Source organism: Xenopus laevis, chromosome 9_10L (assembly GCF_017654675.1).
Source record: "Xenopus laevis strain J_2021 chromosome 9_10L, Xenopus_laevis_v10.1, whole genome shotgun sequence".
NCBI classification, from domain to species: Eukaryota; Metazoa; Chordata; class Amphibia; order Anura; family Pipidae; genus Xenopus; species Xenopus laevis.
In genome coordinates this window covers 110,662,890-110,683,874 of record NC_054387.1, presented here as the reverse complement: position 1 = coordinate 110,683,874, position 20,985 = coordinate 110,662,890, and the positions used below count along the sequence as shown (strand labels likewise).

The following is a 20,985-nucleotide window of genomic DNA, read 5'->3' as shown; positions in this document are numbered from 1 at the left end:
TACTATAGTTCATATAAACAAGCTGCTGTGGAGCAATGGTGGAAATTGAAAAATGGCTATATGGCACAGGTTAACTAATGGATAACAGATAACACCATTAGACAGACAGAGCTTATTTGCTATCTGCTGTGTAATCTGAGCCTTTCTCCTTTGAATGGCTGCCCCCATTGCTACACAGCAGCTTATTTATATAAACAATAGTAGTGTTTCTGAAGCAAACACAGCAGTTTTACCAGTGCAGGGCAACACTGCATTATATTTTCATTACTTTAAAACACTTTTATTTTTTGACGTTACTGTTCCTTTAAGAGTGAAAAAAATGGCAGATTTCTTGACTATGGCAACAAGCAGTTCTACAAACTGTCACTACCTGCACAGACGGAATGAGGCTGGGAACACTCTGTCAAGGCACAGCTGTTATTTACTATGCACAGCAGGATCTGGTGTGACTGTGTGGCATAAATAGCAGGGCAGCCTGTCTGTTGGCTTTTAAAATGTAATACAGGACCTTTCTTAGCCTTACGGTAAATATGCAGTAAATGAACACTGGCAAGGCTGACTGTCAGCAGCTTCTCTGACCAGGTCTAAACAGTGCTTTAAATAAAATGTGGAGCGGCAGAAGTAAATATGACAGGGCACAAATGTTGGATACATTGGCACAATATTCTCCTTATAGTATACATACAGGTCCATTAATAAAGATTCAATGAAAAATACTTGGGAAAATATGATTGCCAGTCTATATTGGGCAATACACTACCGAGATATTGCCCCAGTCCACAATGTATACCTGTCTGGACTGTCGTGGGGTCAGTATGTAAAAACATTTTTAATATGGGAATTGAATACAAATGGATATAGATATTTTTTGTAAGGTATAGGTCATTAATAAAGATTTAAAAGGTACGGTACATGTATTTGTCCTTTGTGTTTAGGGCAAATGACTGAGTCTGAGTTTCTCACACACTCCAGCTACATATGGTATGAATATGTTTCGCCTACTATATGTCTCTAGGAGTTGCATGACACATTGGATAATCCTATCACAGTAACTACACAGAATCAACACCTCTGTGAATTTCTTCAGATGTCACTTCTTTGAAGAGTTACAATGTGCCATTGTGATTGGATAAGTGGAAGAGTTTATATGCCGAGAACTTCCCACTCCAGTCAGTTGAATTTAAGAAGCTGCTCGGATGAGTAGTGAAATGTCTTCATTGATTACTCAGCAAGTCCAGTTGTTTTTAGATTTACCTACACTAGATATACCATGACCTGGATGAATGAATATCTTCATAGTCATTAAAGGCAGATATGTGATGTTGCTGCCAATGTAAATCATTCTTTATGTGCTTCACATTACACTGCACTGGGATAGAGTCCTCAGAACCCACTAGGGGTTGGTTTACATTGCACCAAACAGACACCAAGCAAATCCAGGGAAAGGCACAATCCTCCCTATAGCTACAAAGATTGTTGGAGCATCCAAGCTGATTTCTAAAAAAAACTTTATTTTACTGATTTGTAATACTTAATAAGCTGATGGCTTGATGAATAAAGATAAGCAATTAACAGGAAAAAGTGAATGACAAATTTGGATTTATCCTTACAAAACTAAATTAACTACCAATTTAAATGAACTGAATGCAATTAAAAGTGTAACTGGCCAAACATGCCCACATTTGGTAAGGCAGTTTGGCATGTATGAGCCATTGTTACAATCAGGGTGACAAGCAAGGGAGCACAGACTGCCATAAAAGGCACTAGCATTTATTGACAAATCAGGTGGATCTGCATGGCCAGGGGAATGTGTAGAACCCCTCCTTATGGTAAACCTGTTTATGCCAGATTGGGTGCTGGTTTCAACATACCATCCTAAGATCCTGTCTGATAGGGTTGCCACCTTTTCTATATATTTATCTTTTTGTCCCTATTAATAACTTTAGGATCAACCATAATTTTTACCGGCCAGGCCGTTAAAATACCGGCCAGGTGGCAACCCTACTATCATATCACAAGATCTCAGGATCCCTAGTTCAGAACAATAGTAGGAGGCTGAGAGTGACCTGGCAGTGGGAAAAAGAGGCAAGGGCTTGGGGTAAAGCCAGTAGGGCTGGGTCACCTGCACAGGATTCTTAAGGAGAGTTGAGTTTGGTGCAGATTCATTAACTGTTTTTGGTTTCTGCCAATCAACGGTGGCAGTGGTTTCGCTCATCATCTCTTCAGATTTTGAACTGTGCAGATCTTCTGTACATGGATTCACTAGAATCGAGCTGTGAACTGGCATGGAGAATAGGAGAGCAGGTAGAAGGAGATTTCATGAACCAAGGGATTTGAAGATGGTGTAGAAGTTGTTATAGTGGTTATGGTGCCCACCAGGCTGCTTAAGAGAAAGGTGACTTTGCCCCTCCAGCACAGGAATCCTTCATGGAAGTTGGCACTCTGGGTTTGCTGCATTGAGGGCCAGGAAGTGATGAGTAGTGCTCATGGACTCTTCCGCAACTACAAGTGCTGTACCGAATAAAGGCCTGCAGATTAGAAAACAAGAGTAGAGTGACACCATTGTTGAGTCCAATAACAATGCAGAAAAAGGAAAGGAATGGGGCTCACATGAAGGAAGCTCTGGTGCCCTGAGGGTCATGGTCACTGCCCCAATGTTTAGTATGATAATTCAAATGGGGGGGGGGGAGATGTATACATTCTTAAGGAAAAAGTATGAAGGACAAAGCAAGCAGTCCAAAGGAAAATAACAGCTACTGTAATAAGGTACCCATGAAAGAAATACAGGCATTGCTAGGATTATTAAACTTTGTCTGTAAAGTAATCCCAATGGGAATAATTTTAAATAGGAGGCTTGATAAGTCCACATCAGGGGTTAAAAATCAATTTCATATGATTAAGATTACAAAAGGCATGAAGGCACACTTGAAAGTTTGGGATAAGTTCTTGTCAAGCTTTAATAGGATACGAATTTGGGTATCTGAGGTCAAACTTAACCAGGAACTGAAGCTGCTCACAGATGCATCAGGCAGTATAGGTTTTGGGCTGATTTTGCAGGCAAATGGTGTGTAAGTAGGTGGCCAAAGAACTGGCATGCTCAAGGGTTAACAAAAAACTTGGCCGGGCAGACGCACAGTCGTAGCGCCCGCCCACACTTCCCCCCAACGGGTGCACCAGCGCATGCACGCAAGTGGCTGAGCACTGGGGAGCAGCACGTCCCCAGTGCTCCCCATAGATCAGCTGGGCAGCATGCCATCCCTAATAAATTGCAGCCTTGCGGGCTTGCTTATAAGGCAATTTGGGAGCAGTACATGTGGTTGATAACATCAAATTCAGCCCCAGTCATAAGTCTAGACATTTAGTGCTCATCTGCATGCTGTTTAATATCTCGTTCAAAGCCGAACATGTTCTAGGTGTAGAAAACACCATGGCAGATGCATTATCTAGAGAAAAATTGCATATTTTCTTTACGATTGCCCCCCTTTCAGCTTTCCAACTATATCAGTTAGGATTCAAACAGATTTGGGTCACAGTCTTTCAGAATAGGGGCAGCAACGGAGGCAGCCATAGAAGGTAAAAACAGCAAATGCATTAAATCGATAGGTATATGGAAATCTAAAGCATGCAAGAAATAAATATACGACCCATATATGACATTGGGGTGGAACTAAACATGTTAATTGTTTTGCAGCAGAGGCTGTTTCCTCCCAGAGTATAGAGAGTGCCAGAAACATGTTAACATGCAGAAAGCCATGTTCCTCTGGTATGGGAATAATAAGGCATGAGAATATAAAATGTAAACAACCTCAACTCCTACGTGGTGACAGGGTCAATTTATCAGAGGAGGGTTTGGTGTAGAGAACATCAGAGCACTAATTACTAAATGTTGATGGTCACGGTTTAATAAGTTGGGCATCAGGAAAAGGCTATGTGTCAACTAGCCTTTGGGTGGCATCAATGTAGCTTCATGAGCTCAAAAGACTGTTACAGTGCAGGCTTACTGTTGTTGATTTATTAGGTTTGGGAGTAGGGAAAGGGCTACAATTTGGTTGCAGAGGGTGTTTTCTTTTATGATCCCTGCTCCCCGGTGGTACAGTGTGGGCCCAGGTTTGATAGTAGATTAGGGCTGATATGAGGTTATGCAGGGCCAGTCCATTCCCCAGGTGTTGCACAACCCCTGGCTCCCCCAGCCCCTACTTCGGAATAATAGTAGGAGGCTACCTGGCAGCAGGAAAAAGAGGGGCAGGTTGGTGGAGGAGCCAGGGGTTCTGGGTTACATGCACAGGGTTCTTAAGGAGAGACAATTGAGTTTGGAACACATTCACAAACTTTTTTTTTTTACAGCAAGCCCTTTCTTTGTTAAGATCGTTTCAAGGAGCTGCTCCGGGGTTTCTTATGACCAATTGCCTCAAATTGGTCAAGTAGGAATTTTCCTCATGGTGCTCTTTGCTAGAAAGAGCTAGAGGTTTTTCACCTTCCACAGTAATATCACCTGTTTTGGTCAGCACTACCATCCTACAACAGCTGTCCCGAAGAGTATTAGGGGCAAATTTACTAAAGGGCGAAGTGACGAACGTGGCAAAATTTGGTGTAACTTTGCTAGCGAAGATAGACTCTAGTGGTACTTCGCTCCCTAACGTCTGGTGAAATTGCGCTCCGGCAAATGGATGTAACTACGCAAATTCACCATGATGCGGATATTACTGAACGTTTACCTCTTGCGCCAGACTTGCCTTCGAAGTGCACTAGAGTAGATAGGAGTTCCTAAAAAAATAGTCGAAAGTATTTCTAAGTCCCAAAAAACGCTAGCGTCTTTTAGTTTTTCAGGGTGATAGGCTGAAAAAGAACGTAAATTTTTTTTGGGGTAACCGGCTTCCCCCCTACATTTCCTAACATATGGCACATAAACTATACACTGGGCTCATGTGCAGGGCAATATAACAACTTTATTTTATTTTATTAAGGTTTCCCAGGCTTGTGTAGTGTAATGTATTTGCTGCAACTTATAAGTCCATTGTACTTTAACTTCCCACGGTATGAAAATTAGGCAACGCTAGCGCAACTTCGCTTTGCTTGGCGCAGTAATGCTAGCGCAACTTCGCCAGCCTTAGGCGCCCTGGATGCAACTTTGGATTTTAGTGAATTAGCATTGTCCTGGCAAATCTACGCCTGGCAAAGTGTTGTGCTGTGAGCGAAGCCGTCGCTGGCGAATTTTCGGAGGTGAATTTGCTCCTTAGAGTATTGACAAAACAGAGCAATTACAAGTTAATGGGGTTGTCACTTACCAATCAAATGTAATTCAGTTAGTATAAACCCCAGCTTCAGGCAATTTTACTACATTTTAATGTATATATTCTACAGCATAATGGTTTCTACTGTTTCATTTTATTTTTTGTAAAAAAGATGGGTCTAAAGTACCAGAGGTATCACCATTACTGCCAGCAATAACCCATATTTTGAACAGAGAAAACACTACATAGTTCTGTATAAAACAGCTTTTAGAAAAGAACTATTGATAATATGTTGTTAATTATTCAATCATACAGTAGTTTGCGCTTAGTGCCCTCAAGTCAGTTACATAGTGACTACTGAAATTTCATAATGTGTTTGTGACTTCCGAAAGTTCATAATGTGTTTATTACTTCTGAATATTCATAATGTGTTCTCATTTTCATTCTTTCATTTTTTTTGTAATGTATGTTATTGTGACCAGTTATGTATACTTTCAATCTTTGGCCATTTTTTTGGGATGAAGGGCATAATTATCAAGGCGTGAAACAAGAGCTGGCCACAGTCCACCAGAATTAACTGATAATAAACTGTTAGAGCGCACTTTGGTGGGGTCTAAATACATTTTCAAGGCACTATGGGGGAAATTTACTAACCTGCAAACATTCGTCAGCGACGGCTTCGCACCCATCGCTACACTTCGCCAGGCGAAAATTCACTCAGACAACGCTAATTTACTGAAATGCAAAGTTGCGTCCAGGGCACAGAATGCTGGCGAAGATGCTCTAGCGTTCGATTATGCCTAGCGCAACTTCGTTAGAGGTCTCCGCTCAGGCTAATATGCATACGGTGGGAAATTATAAAGTTGAATGGACGTATATGTTGCAGAAAATACATTAAATTACAAGTCCAGGGAACCTTGATAAAGAAAATAGAGTTGTTATAATGCCCTACACATTAGCCCACTGTATAGTTTATGTTCCATATGTTAGAAAATGTATGGGGGAACCCGGATACCCAAAAATATTTTTTAAGGACTTTTGCAGGCAATCACTCTGAAAAAAGGAAAAGACGCCAGCGTTTTTTTTTCTACTAAAATATGATGTAAGTAACAGAAAATTGAGGAAGATCTATGCACTCCAATGCACTTGGCCTGGTCTGAGCTGGCAAAGGAAAGTCTGGTGAAAGAGGTAACATTCAGTAAAATCCGCATCTTAGTGAATTTGTGGAGTAACGTCCATTCACCAGAGCGAAAATTTGCCTGGCGATAGAGTTTGAATGAGCAGTAGCGTCTGTCTCTTTCGCTAGTGAAGTTACGCCTGAGCACATTAGTAAATATCGGCGAAGTGCCTGAAAGTGGTAATGCTGACGAATTGTCACCAGTGGTAGTCACTTCGCCCTTTAGTAAATCTGCCCCCTATGAATGGGAAACTTGCTAACTGGCACATCAACTTTTTATTTATGTGATATTGTACATGGCTGAACATGGATGGGGACGTATGAAGTTAGAAAGAGAGGCAATAAGAATTAAGAAGAGCTCTAGCATGGATGACTCTAGGGATGAAATCTGTGTGATTGAACAATCCTACAAAATACCCATGTAACAGAATGGATTAAAAAAATGTTTTATTGATAGCTTTGAGTTTTTTATGGTGCTGCCTCAGTCCAATACATATTGAATGATGAACTACACTTGTCGATCTACAAAAGTCATATTGATATGAACAGAGACCAGTGGAATATAAATATTTTAAAAATACTGTAAAATCATTAATGTTAATTAGGCAACTCTTAGATGAATTGCTGGTTTCCTGACCCATGTTGGGGACATAATGTACTGAACAAAAAGAAGACAACATTTCTTCTATGCAGCACAAAGCCCTTGGATTCCTCTGCTTGTCCAGGTGTTTGCATTCCACCAAACCAGGTTCCACTTCTTTCAGTTCAACTAAGAAAATCCAAAATACTGCAGCTTCATCTTTCATGAAAGTTTGTGGTCTTCATGTTCAAGGTTTGACAAGAGACTGGAATTCTAAAATAAAGAATGAAGAAGGAAATATTTAATATATATATATATATACATTTGATTATTTCCAAAACAAAAAAATGCAATACTAAAAATTAAGATATTGCCTGTTCTATTCTTTGATTATTTCATCTGTTTTGTACATCTCAAGTACATCTCCATATCGTCTACTATAACAATAAATTGAGCGATCTAAGCATGTTTATCTTATTAGGCCTATTAAAGTTTTTTTTTAAATTGTAGTTCCTCTTCTGTCAAAGAGCGATCTAAGCATGTTTATCTTATTAGGCATATTAAAGTTTTTTTTTTAATTGTAGTTCTTCCTCTGTCAAAGAGGTATTCCATGTCTGCTTTGTTAGCTGATAAGACTTTAACTGGAGCATTTATCAGACAGGCAGACTCTATTTCTCAGGTGTAAGAGATCTACATCTTATTTATTTACAACATATTGAATTTATTTCCTTGTTGTTATAATACAATAGAAAATGAGAACTAAGCCTTAAATGTTATCTTTACTATTTAATATTTTTGTGCTCCCACAAGTATTTCATGTATTTGTCTGAAATACAATTATGGGATCTATTATATGCAATTCTTGAGACATGGGTATTTTCCAGATTAGGGGTCTTTCTGTGATGTAGAAAGGTGTTAATATGCATGGCCAATGCATTCCTTATGGATCACAAAAAAATTGATGCATAACAAATTTACATTAGCACTTTTTATACTAGTATTATGGAGGTTGATTGCCCAATATATATAGTTATATATTCCAAGAAACCCTTTTTCTCCTTTTTTGCATGAATATAGATGCATATACTGGGTCATTTCAACTGGCCCTAGCAGCTGATTGCCTACCTTCAACTCCAATTTTGCCATCACCATCAGAGTCACCAGCTGCCAGGAAGGCCTTGGTTTCAGCATCAGTCAATGCCCTGGCACTTGCGCTGAAGTTCTGGAGGAACAACCTTGAGAAGTGCAAAAAGAGTTGTTAAGTTATTGACATACTACAAGGCGATACCAGTTGGCTATTTGTATTACTGCCCAACTTTGTAACAAGAACATCCCCTTTTTTTATCTGCAAGGTGGAAAAAGACTACTAAACTCATGTTACACATAAATCCTCATTGGTGCATATGTTAAAGTAGTGGGGGGTCTGGAGGGGACAGATATAGTCAAACTCTGCAAGCGTTGGCCCCTGCCTGTGCCTATCCCACTGCTCCTTACCATCTCTTTCCTCAACAGCTACTCACTTTATCTTTAACCCTTATCTGTAACTTCTAGCAGCCCTGTAGTATAATAGTTCCTGCATCATCCACCATAAAATCATTAAAAAGGACTTGGTTGAGTAATTCAGCTTCCACAAATAGCCCTTTAACTGCCCTCCTGGAGAAACTGAGAATGCACTGCCTCTAATATTTCACAGCCACAATACTTCATATTACTCCTACTGCAAACCAAATATTTGCAAGACCATATTATAAAACCATAGCTGGGGGGGGCACATTGTACCTGTTGTGGAATGCTGGGGGGACACACTGTGCCTGCTATAAAATACTAGGGAGGGGCACATGGTGCCTGTTATGAAATGCTGGGGGGCCCACACTGTGCCTGTTGTGTATATCAGCATAATCATGCCATAATCTTTAGTTACATATTTATATTATTGCTTATGAGTTAAATGTAAACTGTTGAATTTAAACCATTGTTCACATGGCTTGAGAAAGAGCCTATTTGGGCTTGAAACATCACTGTTATAAATGTGCACATTAGGGTGATGTATTCTTTTATCATTTAATACAATTTTGATACAATAACGAGTGCTGTCCAGGATAATTTTTCTTTATATTGTGGAGGACTGACCGGAGACCTCAAGGGACGTGCACCGTGAAATAGGAGACGAAGCTTGATGAACAGTGGGTATTAACTTTTACTTACTTCAGTTCCTCTTCCTCAATGAAGCCGCTCCTGTCCTGGTCGAGGATGGCAAAGACGTTTTTCACATCATCTGCGGACTTGCTGCTCAGACCAGACTGGGCAAAGAAAGTTTTGAAGTTGAAGGAGTCAGCAGCTGAATAATGGGACAAGAAAAATAGATTTTAAGCAGGGTTAGAAGATTACAGCACTGCACCAACATAAATGGAGCTAGCACTAAGGCAAAACTAAAACCATTTGCTTAATTATGAATTGGACTTCTTTAAGTTTTGAGGGGCTCCCACTTCCATTCCTCATTGGAAGGGAGGCGGGACCCCCTGAAACATGCATCATATGCCCTGTACAGTTTATAATAAAATATATCATTAGAAGGGGTGTAATTCCATGTGGCTTGCAAAACAGGAATGAAACTCATGATTGTCATTTATAGTTTACCAAAAGCTAAATAGCCACTTTTTAATATCCATGATCTACATATTTGTCTGTATCAGGAAACTCAAACTGTTATACCTACAAGGGCCCTTAAGGCAGAGGAAACGCCGGCGACCAGTCTGGCTGCCAGAATATAATGTAAGTTTATGAAACATCGCAGCTACAAACTACATGCATCCGACTGTCGGATGAAGACCCTGCCCTTACATCATAACATTCTGTTAAAGTGTAGTTATTAATTACTATTCAAAACATTCTGGTAGAGAGAGTAATTAAAACGGATATACAAAGGACAAAGACTTATACAAGAAGGTCATACTGGTCATGAATTTAGACATACTTTCAATTCCCATGAGTTAGGTTCCACAAGAGTCTTAGCATTACAGTAATGCCTTTATACACTTACATACAGGCTATTTTCTATCAAGAGTGACCCCAGAGTGTGATTTTACAACACTTGGCCCTTCAGCTGTTGCTGATCTACACGGCCTTTATAGAATCTTCTGACAGCCACTGATTTAGGGCCTTTACACACAAATGTTTACGCTTGTGTTTCTGTGTAGTGGTTTTTTTCTGCATTGCATAATACAGAATCTCATGAGCTAATGGAGCCCATTCTTCTTTATTGTACCTGTAATGACCAGAACATTGTGAATCACCGAAATTACGTAATGCAAAATGCAGCTTCTTGTGTGTTCAGTTGTTCAAGGTGGTCTCATTGGTGCAGGCACAAGATTCAGCTATGGTTAGAAGGATAGGTTTAATACTTTTGATTGTTAACTTTTAAAAGAGATTGTGATGTTTGATAAATGTCGTCGTTACTTTGTCCACAACTACCACCAAACAAGATACCTACCACTCTTCCTAAATGTAAGAAAATTTACAAGTTTTTACAGAATACTTAAGCAATGTGCAATAACAGCTGCACAATTTAAGGGGCCGATTCACTAAGGGTCGAATTTCGAAGTTAAAAATACTTCGAAATTCGACCCTCGGATTGAAATCCTTCGACTTCGAATATCGAAGTCGAAGGATTTAGCGCTAATCCTGCGATCGATCGATCGAAGGATTTTCCGTTCGATCGAACGATTAAATCCTTCGAATCGAACGATTCGAAGGATTTTAATCCAACGATCGAAGGAAAATCCTTCGATCAAAAAATCACAGGCAAGCCTATGGGGACCTTCCCCATAGGCTAACATTGACTTCGGTAGCTTTTAGCTGCCGAAGTAGGGGGTCGAAGTTTTTTTTAAAGGGGAAGTACTTCGACTATCGAATGGTCGAATAGTCGAACGATTTTTCGTTCGATTTCGTTCGAATTCGAACGAATTTAACCAATTCGATGGTCGAAGTACCCAAAAAATACTTCGAAATTCGAAGTATTTTTCATTCGAATCCTTCACTCGAGCTTAGTGAATCAGCCCCTAAATACCATAAAAATCAAGACATTACAAAGTGCATTATTATTGCAGGCTTGGAATCTAAATAATCTGGATTTAAATTCGTAATCTCTACAATTGGGCAGTAGCTTTGTAGTGCAGTGCTGGGCTGAGTAGAAAAATGAGCAAAAACACTGTCTGTGTTGTACCCAGCAACCAAACAGTGCTGGGAAAAGGCATGAATATGCTACTACTGTGATTAAAATAATATATATATATATATATATATATATATATATATATATATATATATATATATATATATATATATATATATATATATATATATATAATACATAAGAGCCATGCATATAATTTTAAAAGTGATGCCATCAGTTATATTTGGAGTTTAGTGTTTTCTGTAACACGACTCACTGAAACTTGTGTATTATAATAAATAATGTCCCCCCTGTTGCAAAATATGAGGATATTAAAAGTCACCTCTGAGTTCCATGTCCATGCCTTCGGCCTTGTGTTTTTATGGAACTCTTCGGTAATTTATAATATACTTTTACAAGAGGGGGGTACTGTATTCACTATATATATATTCTTTACGACTGGATTTGGAAAGTTGATAACAGGCCCATCTATGACATACTCTTAAGTTAATTTAGAGGCCAATTTCCCCAGTAACATTTACAGAAGGGATTCAATATCCCAAATAGAAAGAGAATACAATAGCTGCATAATAACTCAATAAAGTATCATACCTTGGCAGTTCTGCAGGGCAGCAGAGATGTCAGCCTCACTCAGGATACCACCGAATGCCATAGTAAATCTAGGGAGCAATATTCACAGTTAAAAAACATCTGTGAATATGGGCAACAATTATGTAGCTATGCCATACTCATAATGGATGTTTGTTCAGGCAATAATTGTGCACTCAAACATACCAAGTGCCATTGGCAATGCTGAAAAGCAATCCACGACAAAGCTAGGGTTGCAATCCACCTTCCTATAGTTTATGTTTTTTTCCTATTAATTACATTGTCATCAAGAACATTTTAACTAACCAGGCCTTTTGGCCTATTGGCAACCCTATACAGCTGTCACCAATATTTATTGGTTATGATGACAAAACTTCACGTGTGACATAAGCTGTAGGATATGAATGATAAGAAGAAGTCATTGACATCTGATGTCCTCATGTTTGCAGTAGTTCTGGGTAGACATTATTTCCTAGCAGTTATTTCCTTTTCCATAGTTAAGTCCATTTTCTCATACTTCTCCTATTTCCAGATGAAAAATTAAAAAATGAAAAGTGAGGGTTTTCCCAAAAAACTCACCTGAATTCCTCTTCAACAGGAGCAAACGGCTATGAACAATCTTTTCAGTATTGATGCTTCTGAAAGTCTTTGCAGTAGGATTCTACTTATATAGGTTGTAGGTATTTCCCATAACCATATACAGAAACCCAGAGACCTTGTCCAGATCAGTTTCTCAGACAGTTAGCTAAAAAAATTGCAAGCTAGTAACTAAGGTATTTATATCCCACAGGAATGTAAATTGTTTCTTGAACATTCTTGTACAACAGATTAACAAGGGAATCCCATACACTGTATAGGCTTTGTGGAAAGCCAACGTCATTGCTTCAAACTTCATTAATCAAATCAATTGCGGTGATGGTTATTTTTATTCTTTGCATCCGTTTTCAGTTAGAGTGATATAATCTAATCTTATCCTCATATACTGTACATTCATTTTACGGAATAATCAATGACAGTGTAAGTATGTCCATGCATGGCCGCAAAAAAAGTGGACGATGGAGCTGGCATTCCATATCTAGTCTCATGAGAGATACAACACTAAAACCATGGCTAAGTCATTGCTATGGCATTATGAGCTATGTTGTTTTTCTGGCATGCATGTCTTTCCACTGTATGTTTTTTTTTTTTGATGACTCAAATTTGTTAGATAATGACCAGAATTTTGCACTTAATCTAGACCATAAAAAGGTAGGGGCATTGAATGGGGTGCAATAGGGCATTTGAACATCCCTCAGATAGCATAAAAAAGTGTCTAGGTATTTAACTGCCAATTGCAGTCAAAAGACCTATTAAAGTTCCTGGCCATAGGGAACTGCTGGTCCAAGAAACTTTAGGGAAAAGGGCAGATAGTGGATTTTGTGTGTGTTTGTATTTTAGGTCTACAGCATGTATTAAAGTATGTGGGGAAGGTTTTAGTGCCAAGTGCTGTCCCAAGGTGTGCCTAGTCCAAGTATATCCAGAAGGACAACCAGAGAAAGAAATGAAGTCTCATGTCATGCTTAACAACCAAAGCAAAAGATGTCTGGCTAGACCGCAGTTCTTTGTGATTTTCAGCATCAAAGGAGATGCATCACCTTATGCCCTCCATACCTATACTGGTTGCATAGACTGGGCAGAAGGTCTAATGGGTATGTTGTCTCCTCAGTCAAAGGTAAAATTCATCTAGCTTTACCTGCGTTAACAAAATGTGACAAAATATCTAATAACAGATAGGAGATTCTAACACTGGAAGCTGCATACCCCCAACCTTACTTAAGGCACTTAGCTAACCAGATTCCTGCCATTAAGAACAATGAAATCCTACTTCTGTTGGAAAAACATATTCTCAGAGTCCATAAGGTCCACAACATTGCAATTGTTCTTATGATGCTCCCAGTGCACAAAGACTTCACTTAGGCTGGGTAATAGAAGTACCTAGACCAAATGTGCAGACCATCTGAAGTAGACTCCTATAAAACTTATATGTTGAGGAAGTGGATGGACAACTCACTTCGGACCATGCCCTCATCTTTTCGAGGTGAAGGAGAATCCTAAGCATATCATACCAGCCCCCAGTGTCACTCCTATTTGTTGTGATGACAACTTTGGGGATACAGTATTTCATACTACAAATAATGACAGCCTTCTGTGCCTTCTGTTGTGAAGACAAAGAGTTCATCAGAATAATCAACACTGAATTATTTAAAGGTAACTAACAGTTGGGTTGCACCCTTACCATTCCTCACTACACAAACCAAACGTTCAAACAGTAGTGAGCAAACTATGTCCAGATTTGCCTCACTGCAGAGAACCCTTAAAGGAGAACTAAACCCCCTTGCTAATAAAAAACACCTACACCTACCCTCCATAGTCCCCCCTCCCTGTTCCCCCCGCACAGGTGTTAACATCTGTAATTACCTGCAATTATCCCTCATTGCAGAGTCAGCACAGCAGAGCTCACGGGGGCCATCTTCAGAGCTTCGATAATCTTCATTAAGTAAGTGCCGTATCGGCGCAGTTGGAGCAGTCACGCTTCGTGATAACTGTGCATGCGCCAAAAGTGCCGAAAATTACCGTAGTGCCGGAAGAAGACCCGAAGATTACCAAAGCACCCATGAACTGTGTTTACTCTGCAACGAGGGGTAATTACAGGCTTAGGGGCATTTACTGGTGTTAACACCTGTGTAGGGGGGAGCAGGTAGGCGGTAGGGGTTTTTAAAAGCAAGGGGGTTTAGTTCTCCTTTTAGAGCAAGCCTGAAATGAAGTAAAAAAACACTTTGTTCCCTTTAAGAAGAATATATTTGACAATGATCATGCTGAACTAGCCCCACCACTACAGGGACATGATGAATGCTGGTACCTACCTTCCTTTGGCATGTACTACCCATGTAAACCAAAACAACTCAAGTTGGTGTTCGACCCAAGTGTCAAGTATCAAGATAGGTCTCTCAAAGATGTTCTTCTTACTGTTCCCAACCTAACAAACAACGTTATGAGGTTCAGAAGAAAGCCAGTTGTTTTCACAGCTGATATCCAGCAGATGTTCCATTATTTTATTGTAAGAGGGGACCACAGGAATTTCCTCAGGGCAGATGCTACACACTTTGTGGAGAAAGACTTCAATGTGGATGATGGTCTATCATCTATACCAATAGATCAAATCAACCTGCTCAATAGGACACAAGCATACCTCCCAACATTTTGAAAATGGAAATAGGGACAAAAAGATCTGTTGCGAGCACAGCGGCAAAATTTTTTGACCACACCCATTTTATGGCCACACCCCCATATACCATGTCCATTTTACAAAATTTGGCTGGTTATGGAAAGTTTAAACACGTTTCTGTGATTTTCAGGACAATGTTTAATGTGTTTTGCTGATGAAGGTGAATTGCAATTTAAAGGGGTGGTTCACATTTAAGTTAACTTTTAGTATGTTTTAGAATGGGCAATTCTAAGCAACTTTTCATTTGCTCTTCATTTTTTCTTTTTTATAGTTTTACAATTATTTTCCTTCTTATTATGGCTCTTTTCAACTTTCAAATGGGGGTCTCAGTTCTCCCAAGATACTTACTTATTTTAAATATTTACAGTTGTATCAAAATGCAGGCGCTGAGTGCTCTGGACTCTCTGCCAAGAACCTCTAATTTCATTACATTTTAGAAACTTTGTATCTTTTTCTCGCTGTTCAGAGCAGTAGATCAAACAGAAAGTTGGGACATTTCATTAACAATCTGGAACTGCGGGTTGAGCTGTCAAAATCGGGACTGTCCTGTGAAAAATGGGACAGTTGCGAGGTATGCACAAGGTATGGTTTCTAAGGCAAACCTCAGACCTCAGACAGGATCAAAGCCTTTCAACCTGATGATAATGCTACGGAATTTAAAGTGTTAAGTCTGGACTTAAAGGGGGGGGTCACCTTTAAGGTAACTTTTAGTATGTTATAGAATGGACAATTCTAAACAACTTGTTGAATTGTTTTTCATTATTTATTTTTTTATAGTTTTATAGTTATTTGCCTTTTTCTTCTGACTCTTTACAGCTTTCAAATGGGCATCGCTGACTCCCCTCTAAAAAACAAATGCTGTGTAAGGCTACAAATGTATTGTTATGGTTATTTTTTATCACTGATCCTTCTATTCAGGCCTCTCCTATTCATATTCCAGTCTGGTATTCAAATCAACGCATGGTCGCTAAGGTAATTTGGACCCTAGTTACCAGATTGGTTAAAATGCAAATTAATGAGCTGCTGAATAAAAAGCTAAATGACTCAAAAACCTTCAATAATAAAAAATGAAAATAAATTGCAAATTATCTCAGAATATCACACTCTACAGCATACTAAACGTTATCTCAAAGGTGAAAAACCCCTTTAAGATGGAACTTACTGATTTAGTTTGCTTTTTCATAACTGCTGTTATGTTTATAACAAAGAAGAATTGACAGATAACCAGGTGGGAAGTGTGCTGGCCTGGTCGTTAACAGTTGTTCATTATGTTTAAAATGCTGTAATTGTTTTATTGTTTACATGCAAACATATTGTTATGTTGCCACCTAGTGACCAATGTCATATTATCAGGTGTTTATTTCCTTGTCTGTAAACCCTCTAATCCTTGTGCATGATGTAAATTCCTCCCATCATCCCTTACATTTTCTACCTCCCATGTGTGAGGAGCTGCTCTAGAGGTTAGAAAGGGAAATATTCCTCTCAACCTCTGACATTTGTCCGACCCACCTGAATAAAGAACTCTTGTGTATTCAAGAGGCAGATTTATTAATGGACGAAGTGGCTGTCGCAAGTGAAAATTTGCCAGAAATCACATCCCCAGGGACCATTTACTAACAGGCATAGAGGATAATTGTACTCTGTAATCCTTGTTTGTTATCCACCATTTATTCCCTGTTTGCTATAACTGCAGTAAAGCACTGCGTATCTTGACAGCGCTATATAAATTAATGACGATGATGATAATTCGCTAGTGAAAGAGACCGTCGCTAGCACAGTTTCGCCCTATAGGAAGCCGAATTTTAGCTGAGGCTAACGATCATTACTTCGTAAACGTACAAATTTTACAGAACGTCACCTCTTTCGCCAGAGTTTCCTTCGCCACCTTAGACCTGGCGACTGATAAAATGAAGCTACATCTTCCTCAATCTTATGTCAGAGACATCATATCCTGTGTACAGTAAATACCTATTCAAACTAGGGATGCACCGAATCCAGGATTCGGTTCGGGATTCGGACAGGATTCGGCCTTTTTCAGCAGGATTTGGATTCGGCCGATTCCTTGTGCCTGACTGAACCAAATCCTAATTTGCATATGTAAATTAGGGGCGGGTAGGGAAATCACATGCTTTTTCGTCACAAAAGAAGATTTTTTTCCACTTTTTCCTTTCCTGCCCCTAATTTGCATATGCAAAGCTTGTCCACAGTGGTTGTTACCAGCTCTAGGCCAGGCAGAGAGGTCTTGGGGTAACTCTATCCACAGAAGTCTCTATACCAGGCCTGAATAGGAAATCTGGACACTTTGTCACTGGTACTTTATATTGAGCTTGTGTCAGGCTGTGGGGCTTATGGGGTTATTTATCAAAGTTGAATTTTAGAATTATATGAGCTTTTTTAGACCTTGATTGAACTCACAACTTGCTTGGTTTGTAATTTAAAAAAACCCTCAAAAGTAAAAAACTTGAATCAGCGAGTTCAGGGTCAACAACCCGAAAACTCTAATTGATCAAGTTTTCGAGTGAAATTCTCCGAAAAAGAACTTGAACATCATGAATGCTATTAACAAATAGTTCAAGGGACCTCTGCCATTGACTTCTACATGACCTAGACAGGTTTTAGATGGTGTATTTTTTGATTCAAGCTATTTCCAGGGTGGGGGTATAATACATCTCAAAATCAAAAAGGTTGATTTTTTTGAAAAAAAGACACTGACACATAAGAACCACAGACTTCAAAAATAAAGAGAAAATTAAACACTATGCAGATCAAAGATGCAATGTTAAGTAAAACCTCTGCACAATCCACTGTGATTGTCTTACAAAAAAAGACATAACAAAACCTCACTTATCTACAACCCCACTCATAATTAGGTCACTGCGAGAAAAGGAAACATGGTCACAGCCACTCGTGATGGACACTGCATAATCCGCAATGTTTCATACTTTAAGGTGGTTCCATTACCATTGGGTATGTCTTAGACAAATCAATTAAAACCCCTTTTTTGCATAAAGTAAGAAAATATAATTATATGCAATATGCACTTATAGAATCATAAAACATCTTCAGTGGTTCTAAAGTTAATTGTAAATGTAAATGCTATTGAAAGCAGTAACTGGCTGCATTACTGGTTCTGACTCCTGAACAATGTAGCAGAAGCAAGCTGATTAATAGATTTGAAAGATAAAAAAAAAAAAAAAGTAACTTGTTATATATTTCCAGGAGTCAGTGCCAAGGCTAGGAGGTGGTAAACAAACACTGGTCTTTGGTAGCAATTACATTTAGAAAAAATAAATAAAACGTTTAGATAATGTATATTGGAAAATTTTTATATTTTTTTGCATTATGCAAAAACTATAGGGAATGAATGGAGTGCTAGCCTTACCCTTATCTTTTTGCCCTTATCCGTCGCAGCTTATCGAAGACCTGGAAGATGGCTGCATGGAACTCCGATGTCTGAATCTGCGCCGAGGGGTAAGTAAAAAGTTAGGGGAATTTCCCCGGGGGGCCGTTAGGCTCAGGGGGGAGGGGGGTCTATGTGGGATGGGGGGTAGGGTTTTTTTCACTAAAGGGTTGAATTCTCCTTTAAGCAGCGCCTGTAAATAGCGGGCAGTGTTGGTAGTTGGCACTGGGGTATCCCTTTAGCAGAATGGCCTCTCCCACTGGGATATGGTCTCTCTGCATATTTATAGTTCACGTAAATTGCTTCTTCATCATCATTTATGGAGGCATAAATGATGATTCCGAGATGGAAAATGGAGTGGTACTGTTTATGTTGCCCTTACCTTTCCACATCACTGTTGCCATTATCATGCTTATATACTGTATGTCAGTGATAACTGAGGCAGAAACCACATATGTTACAGGTATGGAACCTGTTATCCAGAATGCTCAGGACCTGGAACTGGGTTTTTTTTTCTAGATAAGGGGGTCTTTCCATAATTTGGATGTCCATAATTTGGATGTCCATACTTTGCTAACACATAATTTAATCATACGGTTGTTTTGCCTCCAATATGGATTCATTATATCTTAGTTGGGTTCAAGTACAAGGTACTATCTAGCTAGGATGGCCTCCCCATATTTCGGAGCTTTTTAGATCTACATAGGCACAGTAAATAACCCAGTAAATGAACCAGGCACAATACAAATAATCAGGAATAATACAATAAATAAATCAGGTACAACTGTGGCAGTCCGGGTGGTTCAAAAAGTGAGAACCAAAAAGAACATTATATAGCAGAGATGTGTACGTCTTATAGGCCGTGCTTCATCCAGATATAAGAAAGTAGCTCTAACACCGCATCCAGGCTCCTAAACTGAAGACTCTCCAAGGCAGATACAATTACCTACTGCTGAGATAAACAAGAATTACTGTGACAGCTGATCATGTTCTTTTCTTCCTAATAGATATATGCTGTTTCTGCTCATCAAAGCAACTGGCACCCAACATGATCTTTTACACCAGGGATAGGCAACCTTTGGCACACCAGCTGTTGTGGCATTACATCTTCCATACATACTGTATTTGTGTCAAATTATTTGGTTGTTGTAGAGATAATGTGATGTGTAGTTCTGGAACAGTCTGAGTGCCAGTAACTTACAATTTACAAGGACTGCAAATATTCCAGTTTGGGAAAACTGACCCACCCCCACCTTCCCATCGGGAAATAGGGTATATCTACAGCACCCTTAGCTAGACTAGACACAAGTCAAAGGAAGAAAGGGCCCCCAACTAAAAAAATCTTCACACAAACAAGGAATGCCGCAAAGGAGGAATGTTGCTGCCACTGTATGAAGGTCAGGCTTGTAAGGTGTCTCTGTTACTGACATGCCTCTCTAATTACCCATACACAGGGGGAAAAATATAGAACTTCAGTCATGTCATTTCAATTTAAGGCATACAGGACAAATTACACGTGCTTTGTTAGATCATTTGGTTGTTATGATCTTGCCATAGATTAGTGCTATAAATCCCACACAGTAGGGTGAAAATTCAGTGGCATATACAGGCATGAGATCCATTATCTAGAAACCTGTTATCCAGAAAGCTCTGACTTATGGGAAGGCCGTCTCCCATAGACTCCATTTTATTCAAATAATCCAAATTTTTGAAAATGATTCCCTTTTTCTCTGTAATAAGAAAACAGTACCTTGTCCTTGATCCAAGATAAGATATTATTTATCGTTATTGGAGGCAAACCCAGCCTATTTGGTTTATTTAATGTTTAAATGATTTTCTAGTAGACTTAAGGAATGAAGATCCAAATTAAGGAAAGATCCATTATCCGACAAACCCCAGGTCCCGAGAATTCTGTACTATTCTCATTCCGTTATTATGTAAGAGAGGATCGCATGAAAACAGCAGTGCGGCAGCTGTATACCCTTTATTTTTGACACTCAGGGTCCATGATATGCCACCATATGCCCCATTGAGACCTGGTTATTTCTAGTATGGGCGCATTAAAAAATTTGATACAGGTATGTGACCTGTTATCCAGAATGCTTGGGACCTGAGGCTTTCCAGATAAGAAGTTTTTCTGTAATTTGGATCTCTATACCTTAAGGGCAGATACACACGGTCAGTCTTAGGGAGATTAGTCGTCTGGGGACAAATCTCCTCTTCTTCGGGGCTACTAATCTCCCCAAAATGGCTTCCCCTGCCTTCCTGCCGGCAAGAGTGAAAATCGCCGGAGGGGTGGCACTCAGAGCACTTCATTTTCTGAAGTTGCCCGAAGTTGCCTCACGAGGAAACTTCGGGCGACTTCGGAAAAAATATCGCTCCAATTGCCATCCCTCTGCCGATTTTCATTCTAGCTGGTGGGAAGGCAGTTCGGGGAGAAGTCGCCTAGAAGAAGAGGAGATTTGTCGCCGGGCGACTAATCTCCCCGAATCTGACCGTGTGTGTCTCTGTCCTAAGTCTACTAAAAAATAATTAAAACATTAATTAAACTC

At 39.4% G+C, this 20,985-nt stretch overlaps 1 protein-coding gene across 1 annotated transcript; it reads right to left on the bottom strand.

Moving 5' to 3' along the window:
* Window positions 1-6,838: 6,838 nt before the first annotated feature.
* Window positions 6,839-12,377, bottom strand: ocm4.5.L (oncomodulin 4 gene 5 L homeolog). The gene is given in 5 exon segments (NM_001174007.1): window positions 6,839-7,261; window positions 8,114-8,223; window positions 9,194-9,326; window positions 11,772-11,839; window positions 12,348-12,377. Coding segments are annotated over 4 exon segments (330 nt in total). The 5' UTR covers window positions 11,833-11,839; window positions 12,348-12,377; the 3' UTR covers window positions 6,839-7,235.
* Between the last annotated feature and the right edge of the window lie 8,608 nt (window positions 12,378-20,985).